This window comes from Planococcus citri, chromosome 3 (assembly GCF_950023065.1).
Source record: "Planococcus citri chromosome 3, ihPlaCitr1.1, whole genome shotgun sequence".
NCBI lineage: Eukaryota > Metazoa > Arthropoda > Insecta > Hemiptera > Pseudococcidae > Planococcus > Planococcus citri.
In genome coordinates, this window is record NC_088679.1 from 8,093,139 (window position 1) to 8,112,827 (window position 19,689).

Below are 19,689 nucleotides of genomic sequence, written 5' to 3' on the forward strand. Positions count from 1 at the left end.
AACTTTCAAGATAAGTACTTATTTGCATTCTTTTTATTTTTATTTTGTCTTTTCAAACTGCTTCAAAGCGATTTCTTTCACATCCCCCTCCTACATATATTAATCGTACAGGAATCGAATTTCAAAATTCTGATCAGCTTTATAAATCAGTGATTTTTATTCTCATTTGGACCAATCGTGTTATGTTTAGTTAGTTAGTGACAACTTGCGCGGCCATTCTTCTACGAACAACTTGGTCCAATGGCAACTTCAACTCCTTACAGGTACTGAAAGACAAGCCACGTTGAATGAGTAGCATAACCTTTCATTGAAGGCGAATAAGTTGAAATTATATTTATTGGTGTTATTCAATCGTTTAGACGATAAATTGATTTTTTTTAAGAATCTCAATTACTGTAATGGGTGTTTAAATTTCTCCGACTGTATCTTTCCTCGTGTTTTTTCACCAAAAATACGAAAATTAATTCAACGTAAAAATTAATGGATCAACTGTTTAATAAGAAATTGAACAAATTTTCGAGTATTACTTGTAATTTTTTTCGATGGTATTATCGTATACCACGTTTCTTTTCGCCTTCGCCTTGAGTTTTCGGACCTCGTTCGAGAATCTCATCAATTATAAACGTCGCCGACCACTTAAGCAGCGGATTAGTTATTCTTGGTCATTATGCACACTTGACAAGTTTCGCGACAACGACGCGTTGTTTTGTGCAAAACGATTGCGATATAAAATGGCCTCCATTTTCTTATCAACACTTGCAATTGGTCCAATTAAAAACGTAGGCTACGCTTTACGATGAAAATTTAAACGATTTTTATATAGTTTTTAATGGCTTCATAAAACGTCATTTTGCACACTTACGCTTGTAAATTCACGCTACATTACAGAGACATCCCACTTATATATATGAGGAAAAATTGCGAGAAAAATAATAGTCGCATGAGAATTTAAAAATACCACAGCGAATATATATATGTATAAGACGAACAAATTAAACCATCATAGAGTTTCTGCGAATCTCTCCACTTCGTTTACCTTCCCTCACAGTGTGGATACCGTAATAAGTATATCCAGATCTACACAGGGGCAATTTCGAAACCAACACAACAAAGGACCCAGAAGAGTGAAAAAAAAACACTCACCTTTTATCCGGTACAGTGCGGTATTTGAAAAGTCGACCGGATTAATAAATCTGGCTTGGGAAAAATAAGGGGGAAAAACACACCCCCGTTGTAAAAAAGAGACGTTCATTTGTGACGTGCGCGGCTTCGCCTTCGGGTTTAACGTGGAACGGTATATTTTAGCGAAATCTAATCTCATTATCCCTTACCTTTGAAAAACTCAAAACACCACCAACCATTCGAGTGCTGCTGTAGTTGCTGTTGTTGTTGTTGGCTTCTTACCTTTTTAACGGCTGAAAATTAAGCGAATAATCGGCGGAACAGATACGCTATTTTTGCGGTGTTTCTCTTCCTTTCTCCGGCTGCAGCTCACACCATTAACACCAACACCGTTCAGCCAACATCAGCACGAGGAGATGAGGAGTCGAGGATGCGCCTGCTTGGTGCTTTTTCGCCCTCTCCTCCGGTCTTCTCGCTCGTTTGCAATTGGAGTGGAGCGCGTGTGAGTAGTGTAGGTGCTGTTTCGCACCAGCTGTAAATTTTCTCCGAAGCTCGAAGGCGAAATCTTTGCAAAAACGACGCAAATCGTCGTGTTTTTCCGGTTCGAAGAGGCTGAAATTAGAATTTTAGAGGGTTCGTTTTGGAAGGGAGCTTTTTTCTAGGTGATTTTGAAGTAATTTTCAAGCGTTGGAAAAGTTGACGGTGTATTAGAGAATAATATGATCAGGGTTTATGAATTTGAGTCGTGTGTTTTACTGTGTCTTATTACTGTGGAGTGTGGATGTATTTTAAAAGCATCTTGGCACCATGATGAAATATTTTACAAATGAATTTTGATTAAAACCTTTAAAATCAATGAGCAAAATACATATTATTGTCTATCTTGACTCATGAAAACTGTAAAAATTGAATAAAATGATATGCTGTCAGATGTCAGATACCACGCAGTAATTCGTTATTTTGGAAATCTCCCACTTTCAGCCTCAAAATTCAGCACCTCGATTTTTTTGGAAAATTGAAGACTTTTTTTAAAAAAACAAAGACAGTAAATTTTTGAAAAATTTTGAGGAAAAATCTGAAACTGAAAAATTTGATTGTAGGGTAAGTGCAGGTAATATGGGGTACATAAGTTCAAACTCTTCCTGAATGGAGAGAAATTGATGAAAAATGAAAATTTTTGCAACATTCGAAAATTCAAACATTTACCCATCTGTGATAAAAATTGTGGCCACTAAAAATCATTTTTACTATTTTTAATTTTTTTTTGAAAATAAAGTTCAAAATCGACATTTTTGAAAAAGTGCAGGTAATATGGGGTACCAATAAAAACTACAATGAAATGACCTTTGAAAAGCCAAACAAAAATGTTTTCCAGTTTTTACATTTATTTCACGCACAAACCATGGTTTCTCATGATTTTTTTCATAATTTTTTGATTTTTCGAAAAAATTGTTGAAAATTTACCAAAAAATGGCAGATAACATGAAGTATTTGTAAAAATGAAAATAAACGAATAAAACAAACAGGAAAAATTATTTTTATTCATAATTTTTACATTTGTTAGTGTTTTGGTTCAGAATATGTCAAAAATCTGCAAAAAAACAAGGTAAGTACCCCATATTACCAGCATGCGAAAATCTTGACGCCAAAAATGTTCTATTTTTTTTTCAATTCAGAAAAACGACTCACTGAAAAAATAAAGTATGAAATAGATAGTAAAATCATGGCTCTTTCCGACACTCTACTTGAAATTTCAAAAAAAATATGTATTTTTCGCGAAAACGTTCAAAAAAATTGACGTATCTGTTTTGGGGTTGCATGAAAAAGTCACCACCGACGAATAAAAAAGAGTACACGTAACCAATCGCTTCCGGGTCTGATCAGATCATCTTAGAATCATTTAAAAACACTCCTTGAATTTTTTCCTGTTGGATAGCACCCACAGAATACGAAAAAAGCGGGTACCCCGTATTACTAGCAACCCCATATTACCTGCTTTTACCCTACTAAAATATTTAGGTATGTATTTGAAACAATAGGTAGTTAGAGGAATTTGAACTGCTTTCAAAAAATTTTTCTCATCAGTTTCTAGAAGAATTGGTATTTAGCTCACCATTGACCATTTCCACTATGTTTTGGCATTAAAGCAGCAATTTTGCGCGTTTTTCAAGTTTTGAGGTGCCACAGGGGGCAGAGGGGGTGAGGAAACCAAAAAATGAACAACAAAAATTATTTGTACACTTTTCGAAGGATATTTTCACAAAATTACATTTCTGAGTCTCAACGTCTTCCAGATTCACAATTTAGGGGGCTGAGCCTCACGCCAGGGGGAGAGGGGGGATGGTGGCTTCAATGGTGAAAATAGAATGTGCTGAACTGCTGATCAATATCTAACAGCAGACACCATAATATTGAATTTCTGATTGAAACTCTATCCACAGGAATATTCTCAAAATTGTAAGCCCCACCCCCCTCGTTCGAGGGGGGAGCCCAAGTGGCTCCCGGTCTTAAATACTTCATTTTGGTTCCAAAATTTCATCAAATAATGCCATTTTTTTCAGTTGCCACTCCACTATAACGCCAAAATAGGGTTTTAATGATTTCGAGAGAATAATTTAATTTTGAAATTTGATGCAGAAAACTACAAAAATTCCATAAGATTATGACATTATCTGCCCAATTTATTTCAGTACCTAGTTAATTTCATCTTTGAAATTTTGTTAAACCAAAAAAAAAATGTTGACTGAATGAAAAAGACTTAGCTTCATCTCATCAAATAAAGAGTATAGGTACACTCAATCTCTCCTCATAATTTATAGAGCTCTAATTCGCTTGAAATGTGATCATTGATTTTTAACTTATTCATCAGCTAAAAAGTCAACACTCGAAAGACTGAACACTATTCACAACACCCCTTTTCAACTGTCTACCTGCAGAAGCTCTCAGAACCACTCCTACTTACTTATTATATCAAGAAACATCTGAAATCTTTTTCTCTATATAGTCCATTCATCATTTCCAAGGTCTTCATACTAACACCTCTCCATAAAGCCTATTCTATTCTATTCTAAACTCCATTCCACCCCCAACCACCACCCCTCCACAGAGCAGTGGGATCGAAACGATCCCGAAACTGGAACCGATTAGATCCCCATTCAAATCCAATCCCGAAACCAAAATTGTTATTTTTCTTGATTCCGAAACCAAAGAAATCCCAAAACCAAAAAAATTTCAGACCCGATATAATTTTGAACCCAAAACGCCAAAACAATACCAGAACTGAAACAAAACAAAATTGTTTTGGTTTCAGGATTTCAATTTTTGCTCTTTTCCCGCAATTTTATTTTGATCTTGTCATTTTACATCATGTATCATCATTCCGCGCTTGGTTGAGTCAGGGTTGGACCCATAGAACATGTGGTCTACCGAGATATCCCATTTTAGCCCCCTGATTTTGGGCTCCTCAATTAATCAGCCAAATTTTTTTCTCCCCTTTTTAAAAGTGCAGGACACTGAGCATAAAAATTCATTCAGAAATTTTTTAAGTGGCCCAGTTTTTACCTCATTGGCCCAAATAAGTTGCGGCCCACCGAGATTTTCTCGGTAACTTGGTGGGTGGGTCCGGGCCTGGGTGGCGTAGTGGGTTGAGCCAGCCACGGGTTTTTGAACAAGAGGTTATGGGTTCAAATCCCGCTAGAGACGCAGGCATTAACATGTAATGTATACTACATTGTAGTGCATTTAACATCTATTACACGTTAAGCTCCTAGCACCAGAACAGCAGAGGCAACAGAAATGCATGCAATCTGTTGCCGATATCAAAAAGCTGTAACTGATTTGAGCAATTATAGGTAGCAGTGATTACTGAACTCAGGGTTGTAAAAACCCGGCTAGCGATGCTCCTATGAGCTACTTTGTAGATAGCGTAGAAAACAACGGGAAACTACTACGTGACAGTTCAAAACAATGTCGATTCTCCCAAATAATCTCAGTGGCATAGGCATTCGCCTCGCCCTGTTAGGGTACCACAAGAATGTGATTTCCAATGTCCTGTAAAGGACAAGGAACCATGACAACGATCATCATTCATTCAGATTTCAGATTATAATAAAAATTACTCGATGAATTAAGTAAAATATGCATTTAAAATGTTAAACTAACACCACCAGATTCCCCATGTCAAAATGCCCCATTTTTTAGACCCCTTCCGTGTGCAGGGTCCATTGGTCAATTTGGGCTTAAAATTGGTTGAAATGGAAATCCCAAAACTGGAACCCGAACTGATTCATCCCAGAACCAAAACAATTTTTTCAATCCTGAAACCAATCCGGAAACTGAAATGAAAATTTAGAAGAACAAATCCCGAAACAAATCCAATCCCAAAATGAATGCGTTTTGATCCCAAAACTGAAATCCAATCCCAAAATCGTTTTGGTCGCACTACTCTGCCCCCTCCCTCATTCTATGCAGAAAATCCGGCAGAAACCAAGAAAAATCTTCTCTCAGATGATACGTCTTTACAAGTACTCATACTTATTATTTTGAATACTCTCAACTTAATGCTCAAATTATCACTGACATTTACTTATTGCTTGGTACCTACCTATAATGATTTCTATTGCATTTTACCTTGATGTTTCAAAATTTGTGGATCATTGTGGTTGTTAGGTTGTTTGTGATAACAAAATTTTGTGTTTTCTGTTACCATGCTTGATCTGTAGGTAGGTACCTATCTATTCTCCCTTGTGAACTAACTATGTGCCATATTGATGCGTACCCTTAAACATGGCAAATGAGAGCAAACTCAACAAGGTTGTGATCTACACAGACTCACTGAATTCTATCTCTCAACTAAGATAAAAATCCAACCAAGCATCCAATTACCTCAGAAATATTTGGGCTTAAAATTGGTTGAAATGAAAATCCTGAAACCAGAACTTATTCATCCCGGATCCGAAACAATTTTTTCAATCCCAAAACCGAAGAGAAAAAGAAGAATGAAACTAAAACAAATCCAATGCCGAAATAAATAAATTTTGATACCGAAACCGAAACCCAATCCCAAAATTGTTTCAAACCCACAGCTCTGGCTTTCAGTTTATCTATTTTTTTTTTTTTCAAGTACCTACCAGACGAGGTGAATTATGAAGAAAGTGAAAACTTACAACTAAGTACAACAAAAAAATACTGGAAAAGGAGAAGAGTAAAAAGTAAAAATTCAAAAATAACTCACACTGAAATTGAAACAAATGAATTTGCAAAAAAACTTAATGAAAGCTGAAAAATGATGCTTTTGGCTTTCAAAAAACCCCAAAAATTGTCGACTTTTGGATTTTAGCTTTCGGCTAGCTTTCCATCCGTGCTAAGGATTTCACCTGTACCAGAAACACCCATCCCTGCTGTGAGTGCTGTGTCTGATGTGATGAAAGTCATGCCTACGAATTTCAGATTTTGAACAAATTCTTTTTAAATTTCAAATCACCCATTCCGATAAGATTTTTTTTTCAGAATTGAACTCTCTTCACAACAAACAACATCTTACTTCATTTAATTTTATTGTCATGTGAAAAATTTTTCCTCAAAGCTGCGTAAATTTTGAACAAATAAAAACAGATTTAAGATTCGATTTTGAATCAAGAAGATGAATAGGTAGATTTTTATTAAAGCCACTAAAGGACAAGCAACCAAAAAAAATTAAAACATTGAGGCATTTAAAGTACCTTACGTCCTACTAGTACCCGTACCAAGAGTAAAAATACCTATTTTGACGCTTCGATGATTTCATTTTTTCAACATCTGTGTTCACTTGAATGAACACTTCAGAATATGATGGAATGTTTTCCATTGTAATCCTAATTCGTATACCTACCTACATAAAAGGTGTGTGGTAAAATATGGGCTGGGCTTACTATTATACGATCGTATTAAGATCAGTTTTAATATGCAATATGTGAACCTATAAAATGGCAATATTTTTATTAGTCAAAATGGCGACTTGGTTTTTTCCATGGTTCTCCATTCTGTAATACCTGCTACCTACACGTGATCGTTTCATTCGAATTGAATTAATGGACGATGAAAAGGTTTCAAATAATTGTACGTACCTATCTAGATTGGAGAATTTATAAAAAAGTATCCTTCGATTTAAACAAAATTATAAGTTAGATACGAGGAGCATGCTCTAAAATCTAAGTAGGTACCCAAGCAAAATTTCAAGTTCTCAAAGTTCATTTTTGGATTTTTGGCGAATGTTAAAAAATCTAAAAAAATTTATAAGGCTGTCTTTTGAAAATTTTTCAATTTCTTCATAATAGGTAAAAATACATATTTTTTTGAAAAAAATGAACCCCTGTTGTTAATTTTATTTCATTTCAACCCCCCTCCCCCTTTCCTCATCACTTCGAAACATTCTTATGCCATTTTAGGGCCTCGCTAGCGAATAGGTACTTATTCAATTTTCTACAGAAATTAAATTAGGAACTTTGGTAGAGCAAAAAATCAACTTCAGCACCTATAAGGTTGATTGGTACCTACTTATTGTGTAACATCTCGGTCATTTTAAAGGATTTATCACAAAATTTCAAGAGTGTCTGTTTAAAAGTGAATTTCGTGACCAATTTATAAAATTCCAAAAATTGAAAACATCCCAAGCTCAAAACTCTTGGAGCCTACAGATATAAATATGAAATATCTGGAGAACGTTTAAAAACTCGTTGGAGGCTCAAACTTATTGTAATTTTTGAAATTCGATTAGAGAGAAATGAAATATTTAGGAAAGTATTCACCATCCCAGTTCACATTATGGATTTAAATCCTTGAAAATCGACTCTATAAATTTTATAAAATTTCGATGTTTTTTTTTTCAGGAAAATGAGCCTTTAAATTTTCGAACACTTTACCTCCTAGGTATACTTATCTGAACTAATGTAAACAATGAAAATTTCTTAAATCAAGACACGCTGAATAGGATTTTTATTAGAATCAATTCGAGAAACTAACAGTTTCATTTCCGTCTTCTTATTTCGAGTAATTCATCCCTTCTATCAGAAAATCCAAGCCACAATAAGATTCAAACGCTTGAAAAAAAAAGAACGCGGATTTTCAAAAATCATCAAATAAGCCCGCAATCGTACTGCTTTATTCTTCGCTGACGCGAAAGTAAACAAAACCTACTCTACGACGAAATTCCCAAAAGCTCGCAGCTTGCTTTTTCCGCATCTTTGGCGAGGGAAACTCGAAGTAGGTAAATTTTCATTCCGTAGCACGGAGTCCATTTTACGACATCTCACGTGTAATGCTTTCGATAAGGGTGGAAAGACCCTAAAATATACTTTCCACACTCAAGTACGCAAGTTCACAGTACTGCCAACGCCATTGTTGAGAGAATTGAAGGGCAAGTACGCATATTGAAATTAACCATAAGCAACCATTGTGTAAGTAGGTACGCGATGTCTGTGGGGATTTTTCTCGTAGACTGGATACTGAAGCATTCTGCAGGTTAACTGAAGAACTACTACGCTAATACCATAAATGAAGAACTTAAGTTAGAGTTGATGAAGTATACGAGTAGAAAATATCGAAATTCAAGTTGCAATTGCTCTCACATTTATTTTCATAAATAATACAATTATAATATTATTGTCTTAATAGGGATCAATTCAGTCGTATAATAAGTCTTAGAATTTTACTTTAAACAAGCAAAAAGACCGTAACATAAAAATTGGTCATAAATAGGCTCGAATAGCTAAAGCTCAAAAAAGTAATACCTATAATAATTATTATCTAAAAATTTCAGTGATAAAACCACTATTTTACTTTAAAATGGAAAATGAGTAAATACAATAATGATTGAATGTTTACCTATACATATAATATTTAGGCCCATCTAAATTATCCGTATCTACCTACATTGAATTCAGGTAGCTTACTTAGGTATTTATTAAATTAAATATTGTCAAATTACATAAATTATTATAAATAAAATAATACCTTACCTACCAACTTCAAAGTACAGGTAGTTAGATATACGTACATGCAATAAATTATAGAAGAGAAAACAACGTCACAGTCTTCGATAAAAACTTATAATACTTTATTGTCCCAGCTTCATGGTCCATAAAAAATAAAATCTACCAATCTAATACTTATAATAAATAAACTTTTTTAAAATGATTGTTCCCAAATTATTACTAAATTAAAAACTTGGTCGAGAAGTCTTTTTTTATTGTCATTTATGATCATGAATTTTTTCTTCTCTTCAGCCTGCTCTAAGTGAGACAAGAATGCAGGCAAATAGATTAAAAATTTGGCAAAAAAAAATACAATAAAAATATCAATACATAAATCAAATTACACGAGAAATGAAATATTCCTCCAAAGAGAATAAACTTACTTTTTCTACATTTAAAAGGTAACAATGGAAATAAAGCGAACGAGTATACAATGTAAAATGTAAATATAAAATAAATACATAGATTATAAGCATAATATGTATGATTTTTGGTCCATAAAATAAAAAATAGGAATTAAGGGCACATTTTTAGGAAGCTTTCAGATTTAAATATTTACGTGAGAAAATTACTTATTTATAAGCATAGAAGTAGGCTACACACTACGAGTAGGTATATCAGAATTCAAGTTATGTAAGTATAAAATATAACACTCGTAAAATTACCAGCAATAATTTTATAAATTAAATTTTGTTTGATATTCCAACTCATTTTTGAGGATCACCATTAATTAAATAGACACTAAGCTGATAACGATTTTGTTTTTTTCAATTTGGAAGCATTAATTTATGGCAGCTGAGGGGAAGAGAAAGGAGAGTAAACAGCTAAAATCAATGCCCAAGTCATTCACTATAGTTCTAATTCGATATTTTTTGGGCAAATGTTTATGTCAAAGTCAAATTAAAGCGTAGGAAATTCTATAGTACTAAATTTTTTTCAGGCATTTATTCATCAAGCTTTTCCACTCATCCCATTAACTCCGTTTACTTTCGGTATAGCCGAATTAACTCCATTTACTCCATTTACTCCGTTTACTCCGTTTACTCCGTTAACGTTAGTTGCACCGTTTACTTCATTATTTCCATTCACGTTGTTGACGATACCGTTAACTCCATTAACATTGTTGGAGATTCCATTGACTCCGTTTACTTTGACCGTAGCTGTAGATCCTTCGAGAATTTGATTAGCTATGGATTTGATTTCTTGCCACGAATACCGTATATCTGGTGACTGAGTGTATCTTGAGCATACTGCGAATCGTAAGAAATACATGTCGTTGATTTTGGACGGAACCAGGTAAATTTTTCCATTGTGGTTGATTGCGCTGAGGAAATCTTCGTTCAGTTTGTTCGATCCCTTTTGAATAGAAAAAAAAGTTAGGTATAGGTAATTTCAAATTCTGTAAAACTACAACGTGATTTTTTTTTCAAGTACCTTTAATCTGAAGCAAACCAAACCCATGGTAACATCTCCTACAATTTCGAATCTCGAATCACTACGAACGTAATCTGCAAACGTTTGAGCGTGACCGATTTGATTCCTAATATGAGCCTGGATATTTTCCACTCCGTATATTCTCATTACGAACCATAACTTCAGTGATCTAAATCTTCTTCCTAGTGGTATTTGCCAATGCTACAACATCATAATATTGTTATGATTAAGTATATTACTTCACTCATTTTTATTTGAACGAGATCACACAGAAATTTTCATGTAGGTAAATAATGATTTGGATTGTTATTGTAACTCACTCTGTAATCTGGAGCTGCTCCTTGGTTCTCGTGTTTCAAATATAAGGGATCTACGTTGAAGGCATCTACTATATCGCCAGAGTCTTTCAACCTGCAAACAAAATAATTTAATCGATTAATATCGAAGTTACATTCATCATTAATTCATTATTTATTATTAAGAGTATGAATTTTAATTTTTATAATATTTTGAAGTGGAGTGAATTAGTGAATATTTTTTGGTAATTCTAAAAACCTATTTTGAATGAAATTTCCACCCATAATTTTTGTCAAGAAACACGTGTTTTAAATTTTTCGAAATGTGATTTTCTTTGTTATTTAATAATAATAATGATGATAAAAAAAAAAAAAGGATGAGGGTACCTATTTTTTAGAAAATGGTAAAATTTTTTGTGCAAATGACGAATTTCTCGAAGGGTTTATCGTAAACTTTTTTTTTGCCCATACAAAGATCACCCCCACCCCCCTTAAACACACACACATTTCACATTTAATTTAGTTTGATTTCTTTTTTACATTTTTCAAAAAAATGATTTTTGTTTTTTTAAATTATGCATACCAAAAAATTACCTTTTTTTTGTTAAATTACCCATTAATTGTTTTATCTTGACTTGTAGTGAAAAAAGTCGAAGACGAATTTCTCGTGATGATTTGCTCCTAACAAATTTTTAAAATTGAAAAAAAAAATGCAATTTTGCAAGAACCACATTAAATATTGAAGTACCTAGCTGTGAAATAGACATTGAAATCACCCAAATTTAACATGAAATTAATCTCAAAAATAGAGAAAAATTTTGCAAAGATTGCTTTAAAATTTATCTGAATTCAAAATGCCATGAAAAATTTAGTTCCACAAAAATATTTCAAAAGGCAGAAAAACTGTAAAGAATTTTAGGAAAATCGACGAAATGAATGTTTTATCAACATTAGATGAAATCTTGGAAAAATTGTATAAAATTTTATAAAAATCATAAAATCGACATACGAGTATAAAATAATTGAAAATTGAACTTTCATTAAAATTGAACAACGGGTAACAAAAATATTAAAAAACTTGAAATCGATAAGATGTTCAGTACAATGTGGACAAAAATAACAAAACCACGTTATAATATATGATTCCTTATCGAGCTAACGCTATTTTGTTTGTGCACACTTGAATTGTAGCAAGATTTCATTAAATGTCAATAATACCAGCTTTTCTACATTTTTTTTTTTTTTTTTTTTTTTTTAATAAAATTTAATAGTAAATGATAATTTATTTTGATACAAATTTTACAAAATCAATTCACACCAAAATTACATTCTATTTCGATATGATTTGATTGCCTACATCATTTTAGGCATTTTTGTAATATTTTCCTGAAATTTTACAATGTTTCAGCAATTTTTAACCATTTCTTCTAACTGTGTTCAAAACATTTCAACCAATTTTCAAGCAATTTTCGCAAAAATTCTGATGCAAATATTACAGCTACTTCCATATTTTTTGTAATTCATACAAAATTTCATTTTAATATTCCTAATACAGAACTACGATTAGTTTTTCATAATTTTCAACAATTTCTCATTAATTTTGACATTTTTGAGATATGTTATTGGATTTGAGATGCAATTTACAGATGCTCTATTTCAAGTGATTTTCCCAAAATTTTACTCAGTTTTGCCATTTTTTGTTCAATTTTAATGGTTGGTTTCACTGATTTTGAAGCCAATGTTGCAGCTGTTTCTAATTTTTTTCCCAATTCTTGTAAAATTTCATTTCATTTTGAAATATTTCAAGTACGTTTTTCGTAATTTTGAACAATTTTTCATTATTTCTGAGGTATTTCTGCAATACTTATCTGAAATTTTGCATTATTTTTTTCCATCAATCTTTAACAATTTTTCAACCGAATCCGACTGCTAGATTTTGCAGGTATGTACTTTATAAAATATTGTTCTGAAAACAAGTTTCGGCTGCGTGCATCCTCAATGCAAGGGATGATAGATCATTTTTTTATAGGACTTCATTGCACCGAGAATGACTAAATTTTCATCATTTTCCAAAGCAGCCTTCAAATTTGAAAAATCGTCACAATTATTTTCAACTTTCAAACATTTTAAAGAATTTATCAAGAATCAAAAAAAAAAAAAAAAAAAACTTCAACGCCTCAAGTTTTAGTAAGTAAATGAGATTTCAGGACAAGCCCTATCGATTTAAGAAAATCAAAATGTTGATTGTGTAAATTTTCATTCAAAAAATTTTTCAACTAAGGAGATGCCTACTTGGCGAATCAATCATAACTGAATTTCATTCGATTTCAACAGAAAAAAATATTTGAATTCATTTCAACTATAAATTTGAAATTTTCTCTCTCAACATTTTATAATTATGTTTCTATAACGATGTTTTATTTTTAAAAACGAATTTTGGTTTCGAAAATGATTTTTAAATTTCCTCACTTAATTTTGAAGAATTTCAAAATCTCAATTTTTTATTTCATTTTTTTATTTATTTATTTAGTATTTATTTTTTTTTTTTTTTGAAATTTGAAAATGGCGGGAAAAACGATTTTTTTGAAAACTTCTGAGAAAAAATCGGAATAGTAGGTCATTTCATTTCCTATGATAGGCAATCTCCTGGAATCATTTCTAGGTACATTCGCCATCTCCATTCTACCTCAGAATCTTATTTCAAACAAATTTATAATCAAATCTTTTCTATTCATGAACCTAATTCACCCCTACAAAAATGAAATTACAAATGCATTTTGAAGAAAAAAAATGATGAATCAATACCATAAAGCTGAACAATCGAACGTGACCAACATCCATTTATGAGGATTGAAATTGAACGAATCAGCATATTCGATGCCTTTCATATAATGCCTGTATTCAGGACACACGAAAGATGAACCTAAAAACAAACAAAATATTAACCATCACATTTTTTCAGCGAAATTTACTTCTTGAACAGGATATTCACCAGCATAAGCAGCGTCAATATGTAACCAAATTTTATTTCTCTCGCAAACAGGTCCGATTTCGTCTAGTCTATCAAAAGAACAAATGCTAGTGGTTCCCAGAGTACATACAGCCTGCAAAATAAACAAAAAATCGTGATTACTGAAAATTTTCCCAATGTTAAACATGTTGTAGCAAATTAGCAATAGCAACAATGTCTTACAAAAAATGGAATAAGCCCTTTTTCACGATCAGCTTTGAAAGCTTCCTCGAGTGTGGATCCTCGTAGTCTATAATTATCATCTGTTGGCAGTAGTCTCCATTGAATACCTCCCAGCAAACCACCCCTCTCTACCGATGAGTGTGCTTGAGCTATAAACATTTTTTAAAAAATTATTATCATTTTTTGAAAATGATAATCAAGTTAGGAAGTTACCCTAAATAATTTTCAAAAGCGTACAAACCTGAAGAGTATCCGACTAGTTTAGGAATAATATCCCAATCCTTTAAATTTTTATCTTTTTCTTTCATTTCTCGAATTATTCTAGCTTTAGCTCCTAATAAGGAAACGAGTACAGCTTCGCTGGCGGTCCCCTGTAATAATAATAAAATATTAATTTTTAAGCAACGTTGATTCCGATTGATCAGGTCAAGGTAAATATCCCAGAGTATAAATTTTAAGAAGCCACGTAATTAGTACTCGGTTTTAAGAAGAAAAAAAATTAATTCATAAGCGTAATATTTATACGCGATTAACGTATAATAAATAATTACACATAATCGAATTTTTAATGAAGATATTTATCGAATTAATCTCTCTTCGCTTATCGAGTTGTTAACAAGAAGCAACAAAGCGTTGAAATTGTGTCAAAAGTATGCATCGCAGAATCAGACGCAGGTATGTATCTGTCTATACTGTACGCGAACGAGAGATTAATTCTTATTCATTTATTTATTGTTTTTATTTTTCGTATGCTTAATTACCTGGATGACACCTCCTCCTTTGCCACCGGATAAGAATTGTTTCGGTAGACCCAACATTTTCGCCAGCCAGTCCATCATAACGACCTCCAATTCTGTACATGCAGGACTGGCGATCTGTAACCGATAATAAAATTGTATTAGCTTATGTACATATTTTTAAGAATCGACTAATTTATTCGAGTTTAATTTTTTTTATAGTTTTTGCACGTAGGTGATACGTTTGGCAATTAGAATGATATTGAAAAGGACGAAATGATATCTAGAATATTTTTATTTTGAATAATTCCTTTTTAGTACTCGTACTTATTGTTTTGTGGTTGCATAAAAAAAACTTATGTGGATATTTCATATGAATTTTCAGTTGAACGGATTTTATAATTTCCAAATTTTTTCGTCCTCGGTAGAATGTTTTTGCACAGTTTTCGTAAGTTTTATTACACTGTTTACGCAGTTTTGAAGTTCTTTTAAAAATTCTGGAAAGTTCTGAGTTCAAACTTTCAAGCGAAAGTTCAATTTTCAAATGCATTCCACATACAGAAGCTATCAGAAGAATCATTGAAAATTTTGGAGACAAGTCAATATTTAATTTAGGTACATAGTACATACATGGTGTTGTATTAAATATACCTGAGTGTGTTTCATTTTTGAATCTCAGGCCTTATAGGGGTACAACCACTCCTCAATTTTCGTTAAATTTTGAAGAAAAAAAATTAAAGTCATGTGGCATATCGTTTGTTATGTTTTTGATAGTGATGATTTCAAATTTCAATTTAATTTTTCGATAAGAACCTTCTGAGCTCTATACTTACTGAGCTCAGCCCAACTTAAAAAAATCAAAAAAAAACTGAAAAATTCATGTGACCTAAAATTTTTTGGATTGATAGAAAGCGCTGATTTTGATTTTAAACTCAATTTTATGACATGCAGGTACCTACCTGAATCCTACATTAAGTTTTCAAATTACATATTTCATAAAATCGAAAAGGTTGTGAGGTCTGTATTTTTAGAGATTTCAGGCGAACTAATTTTAAATTTTAAAATCACTTTTTGATTCCACCTACACCCTCTTTTTGGCCACAAAAAAACTCAAAATAACTTTACAGCATCAATTTGTGAAAATTGCCATGATCATTAGAGGGGGGAGGAGGGGGGCGATGACAACGTAATTTCTAATTTTTCCGCACACTTGAAATTTCCATTCCATGTGCCTTAGAAAAAATAGGCCATTGCATAAAAGTATTTGGAAAGGGATCAACATTTCATGTTTTCGAATTTTTCAATGAAACTGAAAAAAAAAACATTTCATGTTTTCGAATTTTTCAATGAAACTGAAAAAAAAAACATCTTCAATATAGAAAAACTTGAATTTTTTCCCCAATTTTTATAATTCTCTTCAAGCAATTTTATAATGAAAAACAAATTTAAAAAAAAAAATGATGAAACGGACTGGTCATGGATATTTTCAAATAACACCATCATAGGGTATTCAAAATATATCGCAAAAATGGAAATTCGTATACTATTTTCATGGAATTAAAAATCGTACGCAAAATTTTTTCAAATTCTAAATTATTTTAGATGTTTCTTTCGAATAAAATTCCTAATTGAAAGTTAAAATAAGAAAAAAATCAAAATTTCACGAAATTGACCCAGGAAGATGAAATTTGAGATATGCTGTTTTTTGGCACAAAATGTCGTCACCATTGGTCAAAAATTCATTTTTGAACTCAAACCACCTAAAACGATCGATATAAGCTTAGAGTGTCCAATAAACACCGACTAAAGTTTGAAAAAAAAAAATGGTCATTGCAGAAATACAACTTTTTCTTGAAAAAAACAGCTCAAAAATTTAGGAAAAAATATTTTTGGAAGATCGTCAACAGAGTATTCCCTATTTTTATGCTCTAGAAAATTTTGCATAGGATTTTTCTTATGCTCATACTCCCGAAAGTTGTTCGTTTTAATGAAAAAGAGAAAAAACATCCCTAGAAATTTTATTCTCCCAACTAAAAATTGAGAAATGTTGGATGCCCCGATAAAAAATCATTTATAAAAGATTCTCAATTTATGCATCAAAATTCTTCCAAATAGTCCCCTTTCTAAGAAAAATCCATCTTTGTAATGGGAAGTATGACCTCACACTGTAGTAGTAATCGTCAAGATTACTCGGTGGGGTATTCAACAGACATAGACATAGACAAAAACTGTACCACATATCAAGTACCCTCCCCCCTATCATAATAGGTAGGGGAAAGATAGGTGTCGAGTGAAGTAGGTGGTCGTTTCAAGTTGCAACGGTCTACGGTCTAGTCTTTCGTTCATCATAAGGCAGGAATGTTTCAATTTGGTAAACAACAACTCTTCTGGCGCCCAACGTGGGGCCATATTTCCCATTACATATGCCCCAATTCATGGATCCACGAGGTACGAGACCCCACGAGCCCCCGAACTGGTGCATGGATTCTTAGTGGAAAATATGGATCACTGGGAATTGCCCTACAATTCCCCTCTGCCCCTCTGTGCTCATAGTTTGGCGAGCTCTTCAGGAAACAGAGAAGAATGTGGTACTCAGTCATTGGTTGAGTAATCAATGGCCAATTCATCCCATTACATATGCCTCTTTGATCTCCAAATGATCTTGCCCCCTTCCTTACATAGAGCTCTTCAAAATCGAAAACAAAAATTAAATAGGTACCTATCTACTCTTAATAAGAGTCAATGATGGGTTTTTGGTTCTTCTGTACCAACGCCAACCTTTCCCCCTCTCCCTCCCAAGTTGAAAAAAATCAAAGAATAAACCATACAATTTTTTGAGTAATTTTTATTTTTTTGGTGGTAGAATCAACAAACTTTTTTCAAGACCAACCCCCCCCCCTCCGCGTCTAAAGTCTTGAACAATGTTGAAATTTCTATAAATTAGATAGGAAAAAAATGGGAGAGCAAAAGAGAATATTTTTTGAAAAAATGGGATTCATTAATGATTCTGACGTGGAAATTGAAATTTCTGGGAAATGTTTAGCAAGTTTTCTTCTATTAAACTTTTTTGATAATTTTGCCAATGGGTGAGGGGGGCTTCGCACAATAGGAACTTATTTTTTTTTTTGAAAAAGATGTCTTTTGGAAGAATTCCATAAATTGAGAAATTTTGAAAAATGCTCACCGATTTTTCTTATATGTATTTCATTGGAAAAACAAAATCGAATAAGTAGGGGAAGGCTTATTCTTGAAAAGGAACGTATTTCAGAGTTTTGTTGACAGAAATTGAAAATTATATTTTTTGACTTTTTTTTCAACTTTTATAAGACTCCTATCACTTTTTTTTGGGTGGAATAAGAGAGATTTAGGAAAAATATAACATTTAAAAAAATTATTTTCGTCCGAACTCCTGAAACTTTAAGAAATGAGAGCGTGAAAAAATGTAACTTCAAATGAAAGGCCATCCTAATTCTTCAATTCAGATACCCAACCATCGTAATTACCTATTTAAAGGTATTTACATGAAAAATTACACAACTTTCATCTAAAATTCTCAGTAAAAAAAATAAATTTCGAGTGGAATTTTCACAGATTTTTTTTGCACCAGATAGCACGCTTGACTCACTTTTTCTTAAAGTTTTACTCAAAAAATTGAAACGTTAATTTGCCCCATTGACAATTTATTAAAATTTTAAGAAAAAAATCTAAAACAGACTTCAGTTCTTCCTTTCTATTTTTTCTCCCCCCCCCCGTTCAAATCAAGAAAAATCACCTTCATTTCCTCCCTATAATGATTTCAACCTAACAAAAAATCCACCCACCTAAACACCACACCCGAATATTTCAAAGGCCACGAAATTCTTGACCATCATCTCGCCATCGTTCGTAATCCCCCTGGGCAAATTTTCAATGCACGTAATATAACGAGCAATACAGTAGTATACTTTTTTTCAAGGTTATTGCATTTCTTGCATCAGTTTTTCAAGGAAGTAAAACTCGGATCTGAATATCGTTATCAGTAAATCTGAAAGATTTGCAGCCGATGAATTGGGCGAAAGGAAGCAAACCAAGCATATTATTACGATCAAGGACAAACGGTTCCAAAACATCCACAAATGACTATCAATTAAAAGTTTGAAAAAGAAGAGAAAAAAAACATTAGAAGAACGTGACCTTGAACTCTCTATACAATTTTTTTCTCTTTAAGTTCAAAGTCACCAAAGATTCTTTACCGTTATGTTACCGTATACAATGTCCATACACAGAACCTATATAGGTACAATAATTAGTAATACCACATAACTTGTTGCGAACGAATTGATCCCACCTAAATTACGCGATGATGAAGGATATACATCGACATCTCCAAGTCGTGTATGCGCGGTTTAATCGTTCACTCTCTCCGTTCTCGTATAACGAGGTATCGAAATAATTTCATAATTAACATTCGTAAACGAAAATGCTGTTTAATCATCGAAGTAACCCTGCGATTGTATTCCCTAATCGCGACGGTACAGGTAGTTCAGAAGGGAAAAAAATAATAATAAATAAAGACTTCTCGGTTGACTCAGCTTCTGCAGTCACGTTCGTACCTGACCCAGTTTCGTTAGTAATTTCAATATCATCCGCTCATTCATAAGGCGATTTATCATAGTATTAAATAATACACGTACGTACCCAAGAAAATCCTATACAAGCGATCGCATCGCTCAACATATCAGCCACCAAAGCCGGGTACGAATTGGCTGTTGGGAAGTAAGCGTGGAATTTAGGGGAATGCCAATGAGTTACCTGGAAAATAGATGACAAAAAATACATTACAGTGATCTCAATTCAAACATATGTTAATCTAAAATATGCACCTAAGCCGGTGTAAGTGCGATTACATCATGCTCTCA

General features: G+C 32.8%; 1 protein-coding gene across 4 annotated transcripts in view; it reads right to left on the reverse strand.

Moving 5' to 3' along the window:
- Positions 1-8,710: 8,710 nt before the first annotated feature.
- Ddc (aromatic-L-amino-acid decarboxylase) overlaps positions 8,711-19,689 on the reverse strand; it is a 45,609-nt gene continuing 34,630 nt past the window's right edge. For all 4 annotated transcript variants that reach the window (XM_065357408.1, XM_065357407.1, XM_065357409.1 and 1 more), the window contains 9 exons: positions 19,469-19,582; positions 14,816-14,929; positions 14,296-14,425; positions 14,055-14,203; positions 13,854-13,965; positions 13,667-13,784; positions 10,886-10,976; positions 10,566-10,766; positions 8,711-10,487 (listed from right to left, as the gene is read on the reverse strand). In XM_065357408.1, coding sequence (XP_065213480.1) covers positions 10,083-10,487; positions 10,566-10,766; positions 10,886-10,976; positions 13,667-13,784; positions 13,854-13,965; positions 14,055-14,203; positions 14,296-14,425; positions 14,816-14,929; positions 19,469-19,582 — 1,434 coding nt within the window. In that variant the 3' untranslated portion in view covers positions 8,711-10,082. The remainder of the gene's footprint in view (positions 10,488-10,565; positions 10,767-10,885; positions 10,977-13,666; positions 13,785-13,853; positions 13,966-14,054; positions 14,204-14,295; positions 14,426-14,815; positions 14,930-19,468; positions 19,583-19,689) is intronic.